The 16,713-nt window shown below is 35.1% G+C and overlaps 1 protein-coding gene and 1 long non-coding RNA gene across 4 annotated transcripts; one reads left to right on the top strand and one right to left on the bottom strand.

Moving 5' to 3' along the window:
• Positions 1–9,174: 9,174 nt before the first annotated feature.
• Positions 9,175–11,561, top strand: LOC104215439 (small ribosomal subunit protein uS8z/uS8w). Its single transcript, XM_009765255.2, has 4 exons — positions 9,175–9,325; positions 10,263–10,401; positions 10,475–10,635; positions 11,254–11,561. Exons 2-4 carry the CDS (start codon positions 10,269–10,271, stop codon positions 11,350–11,352), a joined length of 393 nt encoding a protein of 130 aa, XP_009763557.1. The 5' UTR covers positions 9,175–9,325; positions 10,263–10,268; the 3' UTR covers positions 11,353–11,561.
• Positions 11,562–12,619: 1,058 nt separating this feature from the next.
• Positions 12,620–15,953, bottom strand: LOC104215440 (uncharacterized). 3 transcript variants are annotated; one of them, XR_011406579.1, is made up of 4 exons: positions 15,858–15,953; positions 14,286–14,536; positions 13,595–13,713; positions 12,620–12,986 (listed from the first exon to the last, which is right to left on the bottom strand). It is a non-coding gene; the product is annotated as an uncharacterized lncRNA (long non-coding RNA). The 3 variants fall into 3 exon arrangements; XR_011406578.1 differs by having other exon boundaries at positions 12,620–13,081; XR_011406580.1 differs by lacking the exon at positions 12,620–12,986 and adding an exon at positions 13,090–13,195.
• Between the last annotated feature and the right edge of the window lie 760 nt (positions 15,954–16,713).

Genomic DNA, 16,713 nt, shown 5'->3' on the forward strand with positions numbered 1-16,713 from the left:
AATTTACCACTAAAATCAATTATTTAGAAATTACATCAAACTCATCGAATTGATTCACAAAAGTCACTTTTAGCCTCACAACTATTTTTAGTGACCAACACATAATGATAGACATGGCTATCTCCATATAATCTCCCAACAGAAGTATTCACATATGTAGATTTAAAAATTACGAAGCTCACTCATAAGTGGAGCACAATAGGAGAACTTTCCTCGATACTCAAAACCGAATCAAGTTAAGGAAATTTTGACTTTATAATAATTCGAGATCGTACTTATAACGATACCATCTGGTGTAGCAACCTCAGCCATACCATAGAAAATATATCAACGGACTGGGTCTCCACCTCTAGGAGTCTCACCTCCACCTCTAATATCCTGACCCCTACCTATGGTTGGTCATGTAAGTGGAGTAGTAACTGCAATGGGGCATGTAGCCTGAGTGCTTTGAAGAAATATGTCTCTCCCAAGTCTAGGATAATTCTTAAGATGTTCCTAGTATCACCATTTTCATAACAACCCATCCGCAGTTCGACTGCTCATACTAAGTCTGTACCGGATAACTTAAATAACCATTGCAGGAAATTCCATGCCACTAGTACATTAAAAGATGACTGCCCCATGCGAGTGTTGTGATTAACTTAAGCACTACGAGTATACTGAATATGTTTTCATGACCCCGCTGATACTGAAATGTAGAATTATTAAGGACGCGGGAATATCTCAAGTCTCATCATCATCCCATTCAAATCTCAGCTCTTGATCATATATAAGTTTTGGAAAACCTTTCAATACCACATAAATACATCTCAAGCCAGAATTGGTATAACACATGACCCCGCAATTTGATCGTTGATAGTGGACTCCCCTCACTTGGCACGAAGCCATAGGTCACAACATCCGATAATCCACAATATTTGACCTTCACAACTCAAATAAATCAACCAAACGTCAAGGTACGTTGAACCCCAACATGATTTATTAGGTGATCTCTTGATATGTCTACATCTTCCGTCGGAGCCACAATTGGTCTAGTAAATACATTATCTTTCCACTACCTCTACTTGTCATCTGAAATACAGCAAAATCAACCTCATCGCTTTTGACTATTCTCACGTTCTGCAATACTTCATAGCAGCGGTCAAGATAATCTCGTGGGTCCTCAAAAGATGCACCGATAAAAGTGGTAGTGAAGAGCTTGGTGAAACCTATCCAACCTCTGCAAAGCCTCTGAAGATGTAGTTGATCTATCACCGGTCTGTGCTAATGTTCGGCTGAAGAAGCGGTACGTGACTTAGCTATTCGTGAAAGGACAAGAGTAGAGGTTTCAATTTAGCAATGAGAGAACAAAATCGCACGACAGGGAAGAATGAGAGTGAAAATTTTCCTGACTCTGTAGCCTCTGGGGGATAAATATAGACGTCTCTGTACCGATCCCTCAGACTCTACTAAGCTTGTCTGTGAACTGTGAGACCTATGTAACCTAGAGCTATGATACCAACTTGTCACGACCCGGATTTCCAACCCTCGGGAGTCGTGATGGCGCCTACTAGTGAAAGCTAGGCAAGCCAACCAACTAAACTATCTACCTTATTTCCATTTTAATCTGATAACGGTTAAGAGCCAACAATTAGATAACAACAGAATTGAATAAGCGGAAGACTACATTGTAAAAATTTAATAATACTACTAATACCAATCCATAACAAATCTACCCCAGACTAGTGTCACAACTTCACAGACTGTCTAGGAGTACTACAAATAAAGGTCTGAAAGAAATAAATACAACACTGTCTCTGGAAATACATGAAAGAAACAGGAATAGTAGATAGAAGGAGACGCCAAGGCCTGCGGACGCCTGCAGGACTACCTCGGATCGCCTGATGAACAAGAAACAGCAATCTCACTGCGGTCCGAAGTCTACCGCACTGGGATCTGCACAAAAGAGTGCAGAGTGTAGTATCAGCACAACTGACCCCATGTGCTGGTAAGTGCCTAGCCTAACCTCGGCGAAGGAGTGACGAGGCTAGGACCAGACTACCAAATAAACTTGTGCAATATAGCGTACAAAAATAATAGGAAGCATATAACAATGATGGCAACAATGATCAACCAGTGATATAAATAGCAGGCAACAAGAACACCATAAATGTATCTCAACAAATAATAAATACAAGTGCAATCAATTAATCAAGTCCTTCAAATATAAATCTTTCGCCTATAAATCCTTCAAGTAATAATCTCTAAGATAATATGTTTTTCAATAAATATATTTCGAATATATTTCCTTCAAATAAATATCTTTCAGATAAGCATCTTTCGAATATAATTCTTTCGAGTAAAGGTCACCTTGTGACACCTCATTTCATAATCATAAATAATATAGGTCTCAGCCTACTTTCATATTTTCACGGCACCTCGTGCCCATATTTATGTCACAACCGCACGGACAACTCACGTGCCATTAAATAAAACCATAATGTTTTCCCCGGCACCTTGTGCCCACATATTTCTGTCTCATATTGCACAACAATATTCTCATGTTACTCAGCTCATAGGTTCCATAACCCAATACAATTAAGAATGTTCATGGAGCCTCATTCACTTAACATAAAGTAGAGTACAACTTCCAACCCAATTGGGAAATCAACAAGAAAAGATGAAGTTATTTTTAGAAATCTTTTGATAAAGAAAATACCATTTTTAATTAAAGTACAATATCGAAGGAATCATTACCTTTAATACGAGAAATTAATAAATTAAAACATAGTAGAAATTCCTTTTTAAGTAAAGTACAACCTCAAACGGTTTAAGGAAACTTTAGTTGAGAAATCAATTGAGTTAAAAATGTAACAATTCTTGAAATTTGAAGTATTGGACATATTAAAAAAAATAAGGCAAGATATTGTAAACACTATGGATTCCAACACAAAGGATCACAACAGTAAAGGGATCTAAACAGTTAATACACTTGAATTGTTAATAACAATAAACACAACAAACAGAAAGTGCATGGCATCACCCTTCGTGCTTTAACACTCTCTCACCAAAACAATACACGACATCACCCTTCGTACTTTAACACTCTCTTACCAAAACAATACACGACATCACCCTTCGTGCTTTACACTCTTCCTCACCCAAGCAACAAACACAAGGCAAATAGGGTAAGAGAATCTATAACATCGAAATAAAATCAAGTAATAATGGAAAATCAGTAAATAAACGTACATGACAACACAACTCAATTAGAATCAGGAAAAAAATCAAGGACAAGTGCACGACATCACCCGTCGTGCTTTTACTCTAGTCCTCACCGTAAGGATCAATATAAACTACACATCATCACCCTTCATGCTTTACACTCTTCCTCACCATAAAATCAATATAATCGGCATGGAATTTTACATCGTGCGGCACGGCATCACCCTTCGTGCTTTACACTCTTCCTCACAAAATCATATACAGCATCACCCTTCGTGCTTTAACACTTTTCCTCAACCAAACAACAATCGCAAGAAATAAGGGCAAGGAAATAAATGAAATCACAATAAAATCTCGGTAAGGGAACAATAGTACAACAATCAAATCCCGGCAAGGGAAACAACATCAAAACAATAATCAAAGGGTTACTAATGACCTAACTAACCAGCAAATCAATAATAAGCTTCCCTTAACCAAAAATCTCAACCAAAATCTTTCTTTAAGATTTGGAAATCCTTCCACACATAAGCATGCCATCCAAATGGCAAAGGAAAAAGATAACAATGGACAAATGTCCTCCAACCTTGAGCAAGCAATAGATACTACATCCATGGAAGATCAGCCTATAAAACCAAACATTGGGCACCCAAACGCCATGCAAAAGGCAGCCCCAATCATTACCCTATCAACCAATACCTCACATACCACCAATAGCCCCCCTCCCATGCCTGACTTAGACCCATTAAGTACCCAACCCTCTATCCAACATGCCCAGAATACCTTCAACCTTGAGAAGAAGGTACAAGCTCCTTCAAATTCTACGCCAACATAGAACCCAATCCATGGAAAACCTTCCGCCACTACCCCCACAACCAGAAAACCCACAGTTCATATACATCCAACTATCATAAGCAGAGGACTACCAACCTGTGTCGTGGATGGAGATGGGCCTGATGGGTCATATATGCTCGTTCAATATCCAAATAAATGGTCAGGACTCGATCATCATACTTCACGACACTAAGTACCTAGCCCAACTGGTAACGGAAGGCATGATGTTGGCCATGGACAATTATCTTAACCAGGTTTGAATCAACAATATCCTTCAACCCTTAGCGCCCTCAATGAACCCCCAACTAGTGCATGCAATGAGAAACCAATGGAACTTGCCACCGCACTTCAACCAATCTACCCATAGAATGCTCTCCTAGACATGCCTTTCTTCCTTCCAGAGACATTAACCCAACTCAATCCTATATTCCTTCCATGGGAACAATCTCAGCCAGTCCAGGAGCCACTAGTTCCTCCACCTCACCAACAACCTCCACCGCCAAGTCCAAGAATGGTCATTTGTCCATCACACATTAACATACTTCAACTTCCCTCTAAAATTCAAAAAACTGCTTTTAAAACTGTATATCAACAAGCTCCATAGCAGTTCTAGTTAATGGTTCCATTACTACCTTCTTCGAACCAAGCCGGGGAATCATGCAAGGGGATCCTATATCCCCCTATATCTTTATCCTTATCTAGAAATGCTGTCAAGATACATAAACTATCAAGTTGATATTAGGAATTGGGATCCAATAACCATAGGAAAAAGAAGTCCAAAATTCTCTCACTTATTCTTTGCGGATGATCTTACCCTTATGGCCAAGGTCAATATGAAATAATGTCATGCCATCCAGAAATGATTAGAACTTTTTTGTGACCTATCAGGGCAATGTATTAACACTACTAAATCAAAAATTATCTTTTCCAACAATTGTCCCCAAACTCTCATTAAGGAGATTACCAATAGGTTGGGTATTACAAAAAGTGATTCCTTTGGCACCTACCTAGGTTTTCCTATACTAAACAAATACCCTAGGCCAAAGGACTACCAATTCATAATTGACAGAATGAGAGCCAAACTAGCGGCATGGAAAATGAAATTCATTAATGTAGCTGGACGGACAACCCTATCCCTCTCTTGCTTGAACTTAATCACAAACCATTATATGCAATACACTTTACTCCCTACAAAGATTCTTAACAAAATTAATAAAGTACAAAGGGACTTCAAATGGGGAACTACCAATGAGAGGAAAAGAATTCACCTCATCAAATGGTCTACTATTTGTCAACCAAAAAGCAAGGGAGGCCTTGGACTCTACAGTGCAAAGGACAAGAATCTATGCACTCTTGCTAGCCTAGTATGGAGAATCCTTACTAACGCTACTACTACATGGGCAAACCTAATCATTACTTCATATGCAAATAGTTATGCCAAAAATAAAAGTTCTTTCATTTGGAAAAGCATTCAAAAGAGTTGGGATTTATGTTCCAAAGGTATTATTTGGTCATCCCACCATTAATCAAACATGGACATTTGGGAAACCTATTGGATTCCGAATTTAGGAGATCTTAGGAAAATAATAGAAGGCCCCCTACTAAATACGGATTACTCACTAAAAATAAATGACATCTTTGATGGTAAAAATTGGAACTTTAACAATATATCCTGCAACATTCCTAATGAAATCAAGGATAACATCTCCAAGGTTAAAATCCGTCTCAAAAGATCAAATAGTGACATTCCAATATGGTCTCTCACTGCAAAAAGTGTCTTTACGACCAAAACTTGCTACACTATCATGGAATCTAATGCAGACATGCAAATTAATTTTAAATGGATTTGGGATCTAACATGTCCAAATAAAATTAAGTTCTTTCTATGACAATGCCTCCATAACAAGATTCCTTGTAGAAAATACCTAGCAAAAATTGGTTTAAATATTGACCCAGCATGCCCTATATGCAAATGTCATGAAGAAGAATCCATAATCCACATTTTTTTTAACTGCAAAGCCATTAAATATTTTGGGATAGTATTGGATGGCAAAACTTCTATAAAGAGCAGGGTGATCACTGGCTCATTCAGCTAAAAAGTTTGGCTACCCGATTAAAAACAACTTTATAAATTGGAATCTCTTTTTTCCTTTTGCTATCTGGCACATTTAGTTAAATAGGAATAACAACAACCAAAACAATACGGAAAACCATATCAATATTAACCATATTATTGCTAGGGCCACTGAATTTCTTCTCCTAATTGAAAAAAGTATACTCAATTCTCCAAAAATCCACATCAATATTAAATGGCATAGACCTCCAAAGGGATGGTTCAAACTAAACATAGATGCTAGCTTCAACAAAAACACTCAAAAATGTGGACTGGGTGGTGTAATCAGAAATGCCAATGGGCACTGGATAATTGGCTTTGCAAAACCAGCTCATGCTCGTGGATCATTACATGCTGAAATCAAAGCACTCCTAGTGGGACTTAAAACAGCTCATATTTGGGGAATATTCCCTCTCCAAATAGAAACATACTCGACGGAGTTAATCCTATCAATCCAACAAGGTAATAGACTTTATGATAACATTGTCAACAAATGCAGGTTATTAATGCACCAACCGAAGAAGGTAACCATCCAGCACGAAGGGAATAGGGCAGCTCATCAAATGGCAAAGAAGGCAACTGCTGATCTAATGAAGGAGAAGAAAGTTTTTGTGGAACCACCATATGATGTAAAATATTTTGTGGAAAGTGACTTACTTGAACAATATGTTTTTGGAAAATTCTTATCTTATGATGCTTGCAAAAATTTAGCAAGCCTAGGTAACCAAAGTGTCCTATGTGACACAAACTATGAAAGTCATGTACTGCATGTTCCTTAGCTATTAATATATATATTTTCTGTTTGCTCAAAAAAAGAATACTTAATAAGACTCATAAACAAAAGGTTACTTAGCAAGTAAAAATGTATATGTAAATTAATTAAAGAAAATGTTAATAGCAAGTTTGCTGTGAAAGAAAGATATTTATTAGTTTTGACTCTGCAGAATATTGTACAAAATAATTACTAGAAAAAGAGTAGCTGAATATTTTAACAATAATGATCAGCTGCCACATATAGGTATATATACTTGTGTCTACAAATGCAACAATAAATTAGCTATATTTATATTTTCTTACATGTTAGTTTTAAAAGAAAATACACCTATCATGCTAATTGGAAATTTGAACCCTACAAATATCTTATGCAATGGTCCAATGATAATTTGTGGAGAATTTAACAAATAATGTCACACAAAAATTATATATGTATCTAATTAAACTTTGATTGCTCATCTTCGTGGGTTCAGACGACATCATATCATCTTGACCGCAACAAACAAGAGACTACATAATATCTATGTTGATCATTCATAAAAACTTGTACTTTATTCTTTCATATATAATTATTTACTCAATACTTTATTTTATTAACAGGGGCATTATTTTATAATATTATGTATTGCATAACTTGGCATACACGTGCAACACACGTGTGGAGAAACTAGTAGTGTGTGTGTGTGTGTATATATATATATATATATATATATATATATATATATATATATATATATATATATATATATATATATATATATATATATATATAATTTCGATCGCGGGCTAAAAGTGGTAAAATAGCATAGGCTAGCCGGTTTTCGGATTGGTCATTCAAAAATAGCCACTATTTTGCTGCAAAACGGAAAGTTCCAGCATAATATACTGGAGATCGGTGCACCTATGTATGAACTTCCAGCATATTATGCTAGAACTCCAACACGCGGAAAGTTCCAGCATAATATACTGGAGATTGGAGCACCTGTGTATGAACTTCCAGCATATTATGCTAGACCGGTATATTATATTGGAACTCCAGTATATTGTTCTTGACATCCAACATACTTATGCTGGAACTCCAGTATAATATGTTGGTGTATTTTTCGAATTTTGAACAGTGTTTTCATTTAGATTTATATTTACATGAAAAAGTGGCTAAATTTTGATTACTTTTGAAACTGTGGCTATTTTTAAATGACCATTTGTAAATCTGGCTATTTTTGAATTTCTCCCAAATAGTGATCTCTACTCTTTTTTAAGGGGTTTTGGCATGGTATAACAACATACTCATATAATTGGCAGAAAATAGCCTTAATTATAAATATTGGCATCAAATAGCCAATAAATGTATATCACAATAATAATATATATATATCACAATTGTAAGCCGCGTATATCTCTATGTATATCAGTGATATCTCATGTATATTATGTGTATCTGTGTATATCCATGAAACTTTGTGTTATATACATGATATACAATGTGATATACACGGGCGCCCATAAAAAAATTCTGTTGTATACACGATATAAAAAGTGATATACACAGACGTCCTTAAAAAAACCGTGTGTGATATTCACTGATGTACACGATATACAACGTGATGTACACATGTCGTAGTTAGATTTATAGGTCCGATTTTTTACCTGAAACTAGTCTAAATCACTTCTAATCTTGCTCAAATTTTGTATATAGCCTCGTTTAGGTATTTTCAACCAATTTCATTACACCCACTCATTCAATCCAACCAAAAAATGGAAGAGAGAAGAAAAACAAAGTTGAAATATATTTTTTCTCTCTTAATTTTTGCTAATTTTGCTCAAATTTTGTATATAGCCTCGTTTAGATATTTTCAACCAATTTCAATCACACCCACTCATTCAATCCAACCAAAAAAAAGAAGAGAGAAGAAAAATAAAGTTGAAATATATTTTTTTTGCAAGAATTTTTGCTAAACTATGAGAGCAAAAGAGAAGAAATAAAAGAAGAAATACAGGGCAAGAAAAGGGGAGGGAAGCCAAAATAAGCGTGTAATTTTTTTTGAGAGAGAATATAAAAGAGAATAGTTTTTTTAAGATTTGGCTATATAATGCCAATTGTTTGGGGCTATCTTTGCGAAACCTAATATAAGGCTAAAAAATTGTCAATTTTTGTTATGTATTATTATATGATGCCAATTTTTCCTTTTTTAATTAACCAAAAAACATTTTGGCCCATTTGAAAGGATTGGATCCTGGCCCAAAACTAACCTGCCCTTCTTCGTAAGTCGAGGACAACAAAACCTAAACCCTAGCCATTTACAAATAACCCATTGCTGAACCGACTATTGGTCCTCCATTTTTTGCCACTCTTACAGCGGCGAAGTAGATCTTCGTGTTATCTTCCGCTCACCGAATCAAAGTGTAAGCGATTCTTATCTCACCTCCATTCAGATGTTATCCTTTCTATCTGCCTAAGAAACATTTTTTTTCAAAACCTTTTTTCATAATGATTTTTAATGCCGCCATTTTATTTTATTTTATTGGAATATGAGCTATGTTTGATCTCATTGCTGTTACTACTTCCATCTTTTGGTTGTTAGATAAAAAAAATGTAAAGTTTCGGAGAGAACCCTAGATTACTTTTGCTGAAATATATTTTGATTTTCTTATTTAGTGACACCTGTTGGAGTGATTTGATACTATCTTGTTGGAGGTTAAGCGTGACTCTTATGCTGTGCTTTTTATGGTCCATTGAAGTTGGACCACTAATAAATTGTGTTCGATTGCCTTGAAATATAAAAATGTTGGAATTTGGGAGTAATGAAGACAGTAAAATTGAGTTAATATCACTCCAATTGCCGTTACACAAGTAATTACTAGTAGTATTTTTGGCCAGTAATTATTCTAAGAGACTTTCTTTTTATTTAGTAAGATACGTTGTCTTGGTTCTGTAACATGGATCATTTCAAATTTGGCTTTTAAGAATATCTGATGTTTTGACTGTGTGGATTTTGTTTCTTATTATTTGAGGCGTTGAATAAAGAAAGTGTTGTATTTGGAGTTTGTATTTGAATGGTACTTATGGTGTTTGTGAAGCTGTGTATTGGTTATTGTTGTGTTGTCTTCTCTTGAATCCTCACTAGGGTGTAACTGTTTTGTCATCCTTTCTGCAGTTTCCTGGTCCTCTCCTGCTCTATAATTACTAATGAAAGTGACTAGTTTTTTTTTCTTTAATTAGTGGTGTTTGAGGGTATCTTTGCTCCTTCCAATTTGATTCTTTTCGGTTTTGGAGTTTTGGAGCTATTTTTGTTGTCACTCTTTAGAAAATTCTCTTGATTACTGTTTGCATTTGACACAGGAAATAATGGTTAGGGTTAGTGTGCTGAATGATGCTCTCAAGAGCATGTACAATGCTGAAAAGAGGGGAAAGCGTCAGGTCATGATTCGACCTTCCTCAAAAGTCATCATCAAGTTCCTCATTGTCATGCAAAAGCATGGTATGTTAGTTTTTTGCTTTATGCACTGTCTGCATTACCTGGTCATATTCTCACTCATGGTATCCGTGTGTAGGTTACATTGGAGAATTTGAGTATGTCGATGATCATAGGTCTGGAAAGATAGTTGTTGAGCTGAATGGAAGGTTAAACAAGTGTGGTGTCATTAGTCCTCGCTTTGATGTTGGAGTAAAGGAGATTGAAGGATGGACTGCTAGATTACTCCCTTCCCGTCAGGTACAGTGATTAATATATTCACTTTGTTCCTCTAAACAATATATGGAACTCCGTTTCTGGTCATCGCCAAATTAGGGCTTCTATTCTTTAGCTTCCTGGATTGATTGTAGGGATGAATGTTTAGTTATGGTCATATAAGCTTGTGAATTAAACATTTTTAAAGTTTGGCTTTGTTACTTTTTTGATCAATCATGATTTGCTTAATGCTACTATACCTTTTTGGTTCGTCTTAAGCGTTAATGCTCATAAAGGCCCTTACATTTTTTAATGTCTCAGAGCAAATGCTCTTTGTAGATGCTAGTAGTTGAGGCTCTCCTGTAAAATAACTTCTGCCTATCCAAAGGAGCAATCTTATGTCATATTGCCATGGCTAGAAGTGTTCTCGAGATTGCTCTTTGTGACCGGTCATGGAAATTGTGGTTCTTTGAAGTTGTATTTGAACAATTCTATTGTGGATTTGAAACCCCCTCATATATGAGTTGAGATAGTAAACAAGTAAAACTTGAGATTTTGTCTGCACTCCATGGATGAAATAAGAGTCTTAGTTGTTAGTTAGGCATACCCTGTTTATGTTTATGTTTTTGTTCTGTTTCTTACATGTTTTTTTTTAACTTGCAGTTCGGGTACATTGTGCTGACAACTTCCGCTGGTATCATGGACCATGAGGAGGCCCGCCGAAAGAATGTTGGTGGAAAAGTTCTCGGTTTCTTTTATTGAGTTTGTTATGTTGACAAGGATGAAAACTTCGTTTTTGCTGTTTGTTGGCTTTTTACAGTAAATTAGCTACTTTTTTGTTGGGTTCATATCAATTTTAGTAGGGATTTTATTGAAATTTTGGAGACAATTATCAGCATTTGTTGACAAAAGATGTTGATGCTTTTTGTGAACTGTGTGGTATGTCTAATGACATCCTGGTTTGTTGGCGACGTGCATGTTTGTGCTTTTAATATGGCGATGGCAGTTTAGTAGCTTTTTAGTTCGTCTTTTAGGCTTAAATCTAATACATCCTCAAGAGTACATAGAAGGCAAAGGTAAGTTGTAGTTGTCTTCTTCTTGTCTTGACAACTTCCAGAGAACTTCCAAAATTTCCAGTATGCTTCCGTGTAAATGTTATTTTTCAGGTCAAGGTGCCAAGAAAGGAAGTGAATTTATTGTTAGAATCCATGTTCTCTATTTGAGTATTTTTCCTCATCTTCCTCAATATATAGCAAATACAACCTCTCTTTTTCATATCAGAACCAATATATTTGAATCCTAATTAGTGTGCCCTCCTAGTGCTCGAAACTGTAATTGTAGATTTTGCATTTTTGAAACTGGTAAATGTGCAGGCATAACATGATTAAATCGCTTTACTTCAGAGACCCATTCACCTCTCTATCATTCCAAAATCTATTTTTGTCTTATGCTCAAATGTAGTTCTAAATGGGGTGCAAGAGCACAAAAAATGAAGGAAAGGCAAAATATTATTTTTCTTCGTGGTATCTAGTATTAGTTCAAAATGGTGTTCAAGCATAGAAATGATAAAGCAAAGAGAATTTTCTTCAAGGTACTTAGTTGTAACGACTTGTGCTATAACACAGTTGAAAGGAGATTTAAAGAAGGATATGTTTTTTCTATTTTCATCTGTAAATTTTGAGTTGTTTTTGAATATCAGATGATTAAGGATACAATAAGCGTTCACGCAGAAGATATTTTTTTTCTTCCAAAATCAACTTTTCGACAAGATAGTATGTATATGTATCCTAAAAAATTCTAAATATTCTCTGCTAATGTTAATAGCTCTTTGGAAAAGAACTTTTATTCTAAGAATGAATATTACTGGAGTAGTATTTTTCAACTATCAAATTATCACATCCTTAAACCCTTTCCCATGATTTTCTTCTCTCTTCCGCAAAAAATTATTTTGCGCGACAGTTGACCGTTTAAGAACTTAAAATAACTAATGAAAGAATGAAATAACCATTTTATTTGTAAGTGTCCAAAAGAAAAAGAATATTTACCGTTCGCATTACTCATTTATGTAAATACTAGTGGGAAATCGCCTGTGCTAAGCACGGGCCCGACAACTCATTTTTATTTTGTGTGCTTTGATTACAAGTCAAATCTTATACTGAACAACGTAGCAAGAGTAACAACTCACCATCCTTGAGGATGATAATAAACTAAGAAGATAGCTATCTAGCTTGGTAATCAGAATCGTCGTAGATATTGAACAAAACTGAGGCAATGACGCAATTCTTGATAGATTCAACAACAAATCGCCTACCGAATCTTTTCTTGACATTTATGGAGTTGGATCTTTGATTTATCCTCTGCTGCAGTAGAATCTTCAACCTTCTTTCCACTTGTTGCTATGGAAAAGAAATTTGATCAATCCATCAGTTCTCTTTCCTCCAACCGCAACACCGACACAGTTATCACTCTTATTAAGTGTAATAGGATGCTTCTGAAGAAGACAACACATAGAATTGACCCTTGTCATGAGGGATTTCTCATCTGATGCTGGCATATTTTAAGTGTCACTAAACAAGCACCTCGAAATCTCCTCTTCAATTGACAGCTTTTTGGTATTTCAGTTTTTTGATAAGAGTTAAAGGTAAAACGTATGAAATTAATAAGGTTTGTGAAGGTGAAAGTACATCGGCAAAATAGAAATCTCAAATGCTAAATTACAGTAAGATGTTAAATTCATGCGTTTCTTGTAATCAACTATCATTCCCACAAAGACAAGTACATTGATTAAGCAAAACAACGGCCACAGTTAGTAGATGGGTAGTCTCATGAGATGTATATTTTTCACACACAGCTTCGCCCCAATATATAGAGCTTAGACATGCCGTGCAAGCTACATCAAAGATTTATGATGATAAAAGACAATAATAGCACTTAATAGAGACGTCGATGTGCTAAATTAGATAAGATGATATATGAGGGGCAGGAATGCAAAGATGTTTTTCACCTTAGTCATGTTGAGCAAACATCTTGCATTGTAGTAATGGTTGTTGTTACTTGTCCAGATTGAAGTGTTTCCGCAAAAGCGTTGAAATATGTGAAGCATATCCCAATATGAAAATGAAGCTGGAGAGCAAAAATGAGGAAGTGTGTTCATGAATTGTTTACGATTACAATATCTATGTACCAACTAAATTAAAGAAGACAAGTTTTAGTCATTCAACTATTTAATTTATGTTCGTTTGTCTTAAGAGATAATACAAATGTAGTACTACTCTATAAATTCTAGTTTTATAAATGAGTTTTTGTTCTTTATTAAAAAAGGTCGACAAATATGTGAACAGAGCATTGAGAGAAAATTAAAAGAGAGAGAAACGAAAAGATTTTTCCAATGTCCTCCATTTCGATTTTTTCTTTATGTAAAATATTTATGGCGTTTCATGTTTTCCTCACAAGAGGACTAAATTGTTGTATGAATGTTATTATTTCCTATGATAAAATTCCATAAAAGAAAGAAACCTAAACTAATACAAATGAGTCAGTTGCTAACTTGAGATATAAGCAGAAGTGTCAAAATAGTAGAAGACAATTCTAGTAATGAACAATCCCATATGACGGTGTCTTTCATTTGCTCCAATTTATATTTCCTAGTCTAGGAAATCGTAATGTAACACAATATTATCTGACGCAGATGCTACCTGGCATGGTAGCAAGTTCTCGTCGAGCAGTCTCACCATAGGATTAAATTCAACGCCAAGTAATCTACAACAGGATCCCTTGTGGAAGAAACTTTTGGTTAAACTATCACTCTGAATTATCTAGACAACCTTGTCCCAGTTCTTGTTCCCATGCAACGGTTTTACATGCCAATCATATCTCATACTCTCGTTCTCTTGAGCGGGCCTTGGTTAATAATAGGATCAATTGGAGACAGCTGAGTCTCCGCCTGCTGCAAAGAAAAAAACAAGTATCACTCAGTTTTAGTACTTGTTGTATTGAATTTTAAGACGAACAGAGTCGTTAATGAAGCCTGCGAAAACAAATAAAATTTCAGATACTCCCAGGATAACTACTTCACAACCCAAATCAAGCTCCTTAATTCAAAGGTTAGCTACCTCATGCTTTAAGATAAACGGGACAAGGATAGTAGCGGGTTTATCTAAGGGTACTAAGAAATCCATTGGGAAATACTACAGTTATGGTGTTAAGGCATTTTACATTATGTTGTAGAGAGGCTAGGATGTGATCAATTTGCTTAAGTTCCTTGAAGTTAATAGTCTCTTCAGCGGGCTTAGTTTCAGATGTTGGACTCTCATTTTCAAAATCCTCTGCATAAGAAATTTATAGTGAAAATTTACACTTTCCAATGGCTGCTATTTACTTGCAAAAAGGTCAAAGAAATTTGAAAAGTGATGTAAAAGCTACCACGGCTCAAACGAAGAGGAGTACATGATTGAATCTTGAAATTGTCGCCCTGCCTATTCTTCTAAGTTTTTGTATGCTACCTGTGTGTTGATGCCCTTTTCATTATCTTTAACCTATAGCAATATTTTTTTGTGATAACTAATTCCGTATATTAAGAAAAAATATATAGCAATATGAAAAGCATGACATTCTTTACCACCACAAGGTATTCATACCTATTGAAGTATTGGTGACTTACCTGACTCACTTATCTAATATGCTCAAAAATCTAGAAAAATGGTGTATGCTATGAATGCAGCCCAAAAACAGAGTAAGATAATTTATTTGCTGCAAGGTATTCATTCAAGAAAGAAAAATTACTAAGCACTGACTCTTTTTCTTCTTCTTCTTCTCATTAGTATGAACTTTGTTTCAGCAACAGAATAATTCAAATAAATACCCTTCTAACAACATCTAATGGTGATATATCAGGAATTAAAATGATGCAGCGAGAAACAGGAAAATATAGATGCACAAATCAACAGTCTAAAATACTAAGTAAAAAAGAAGAATCAGAATCATTGTCCAATTGAAAATTAGAGATTAAAAAAGTACATGGCAACCCTTACTCAAAATGCAACCAAAGAATGAAACCAAAGATAATAAAATACAGGAGCATGCATAAGAAATATAATAGAAAACCTGATTGAAGAGTTTTGTCAAACACCTATACAACAAAATTTATTAATATATTACACTTTCTCTGCAGGAATCCTTCTCTGTAAAGGGAAAAACACAAATACCTAGCATATTATGAAGGACTGAAATAAATCAATAGAAGAAACACAAGATAAGAAGAAGATTACCCAGTAAAAAATACCAATAGACAGAGGGGAGGAGTGAGAGAGCAGAGGTAGGAATAGAAGAGGCGGTGTTTGCAGATGGAGCTTTTCGTTTCAGGAAGTGTCGGGTGTATAGTAAGAGAAATGAAACATTAACTTAATGACCTATCTGTACCATATATCAAACCTTATTACCCTCAATATTTAAGGTTTGTGTTTATTATATTTAAGCATACCAAATTACCATTTCTATACCATAATTCAAATTAGGGATATAATTAAGGGTTCATTTATATTAGGCATAATTATAGGACTATCTTCCCACTTTCTCTTTCCTTTCATCTCAACTGTTCACAACACACACACAACTCACGATGCTCATATGCTTTCTCTCGTTGATCATCCCCAACTGCCTACCACCGTCGAAGAATATCATATTTTCAGATTCACAAGAAAATTTTAAATTCATTGATCCAACCGCTTGAATTTCCACTGGAAATAATAATGGCAGAGAGTTCGAAATTCTTTGACCTATTTTTTTTTGGGCAGTGGTTGAAGGTTACTGGTTAACACAGTCGATTGAAATTCGAAGAAGACATATTTCCAGAATTTGTAGATATTTTGTAGTCAAATTATAGTCAAATTAGAAAAATTGTGGATAAATTGTAGACTGTTTTTTGCAGAAGATTTTGTAGAAGCTTTAGTCGTTTTGGATTTGTGAAAACAGAAAATAATGCATCTACAATCAGAATACAAATAATCTACAATTTATCTACAAGATATCTACAAAATAGATACATTGAATTTTAATATCCAAATTCTCATTTCAATTGTAGCATAATTGGCATTTTCGACATAATTGTAGAAGATTTGTAGAAGT

The sequence above is a fragment of the Nicotiana sylvestris genome, chromosome 4 (genome assembly GCF_000393655.2).
Source record: "Nicotiana sylvestris chromosome 4, ASM39365v2, whole genome shotgun sequence".
NCBI classification, from domain to species: Eukaryota; Viridiplantae; Streptophyta; class Magnoliopsida; order Solanales; family Solanaceae; genus Nicotiana; species Nicotiana sylvestris.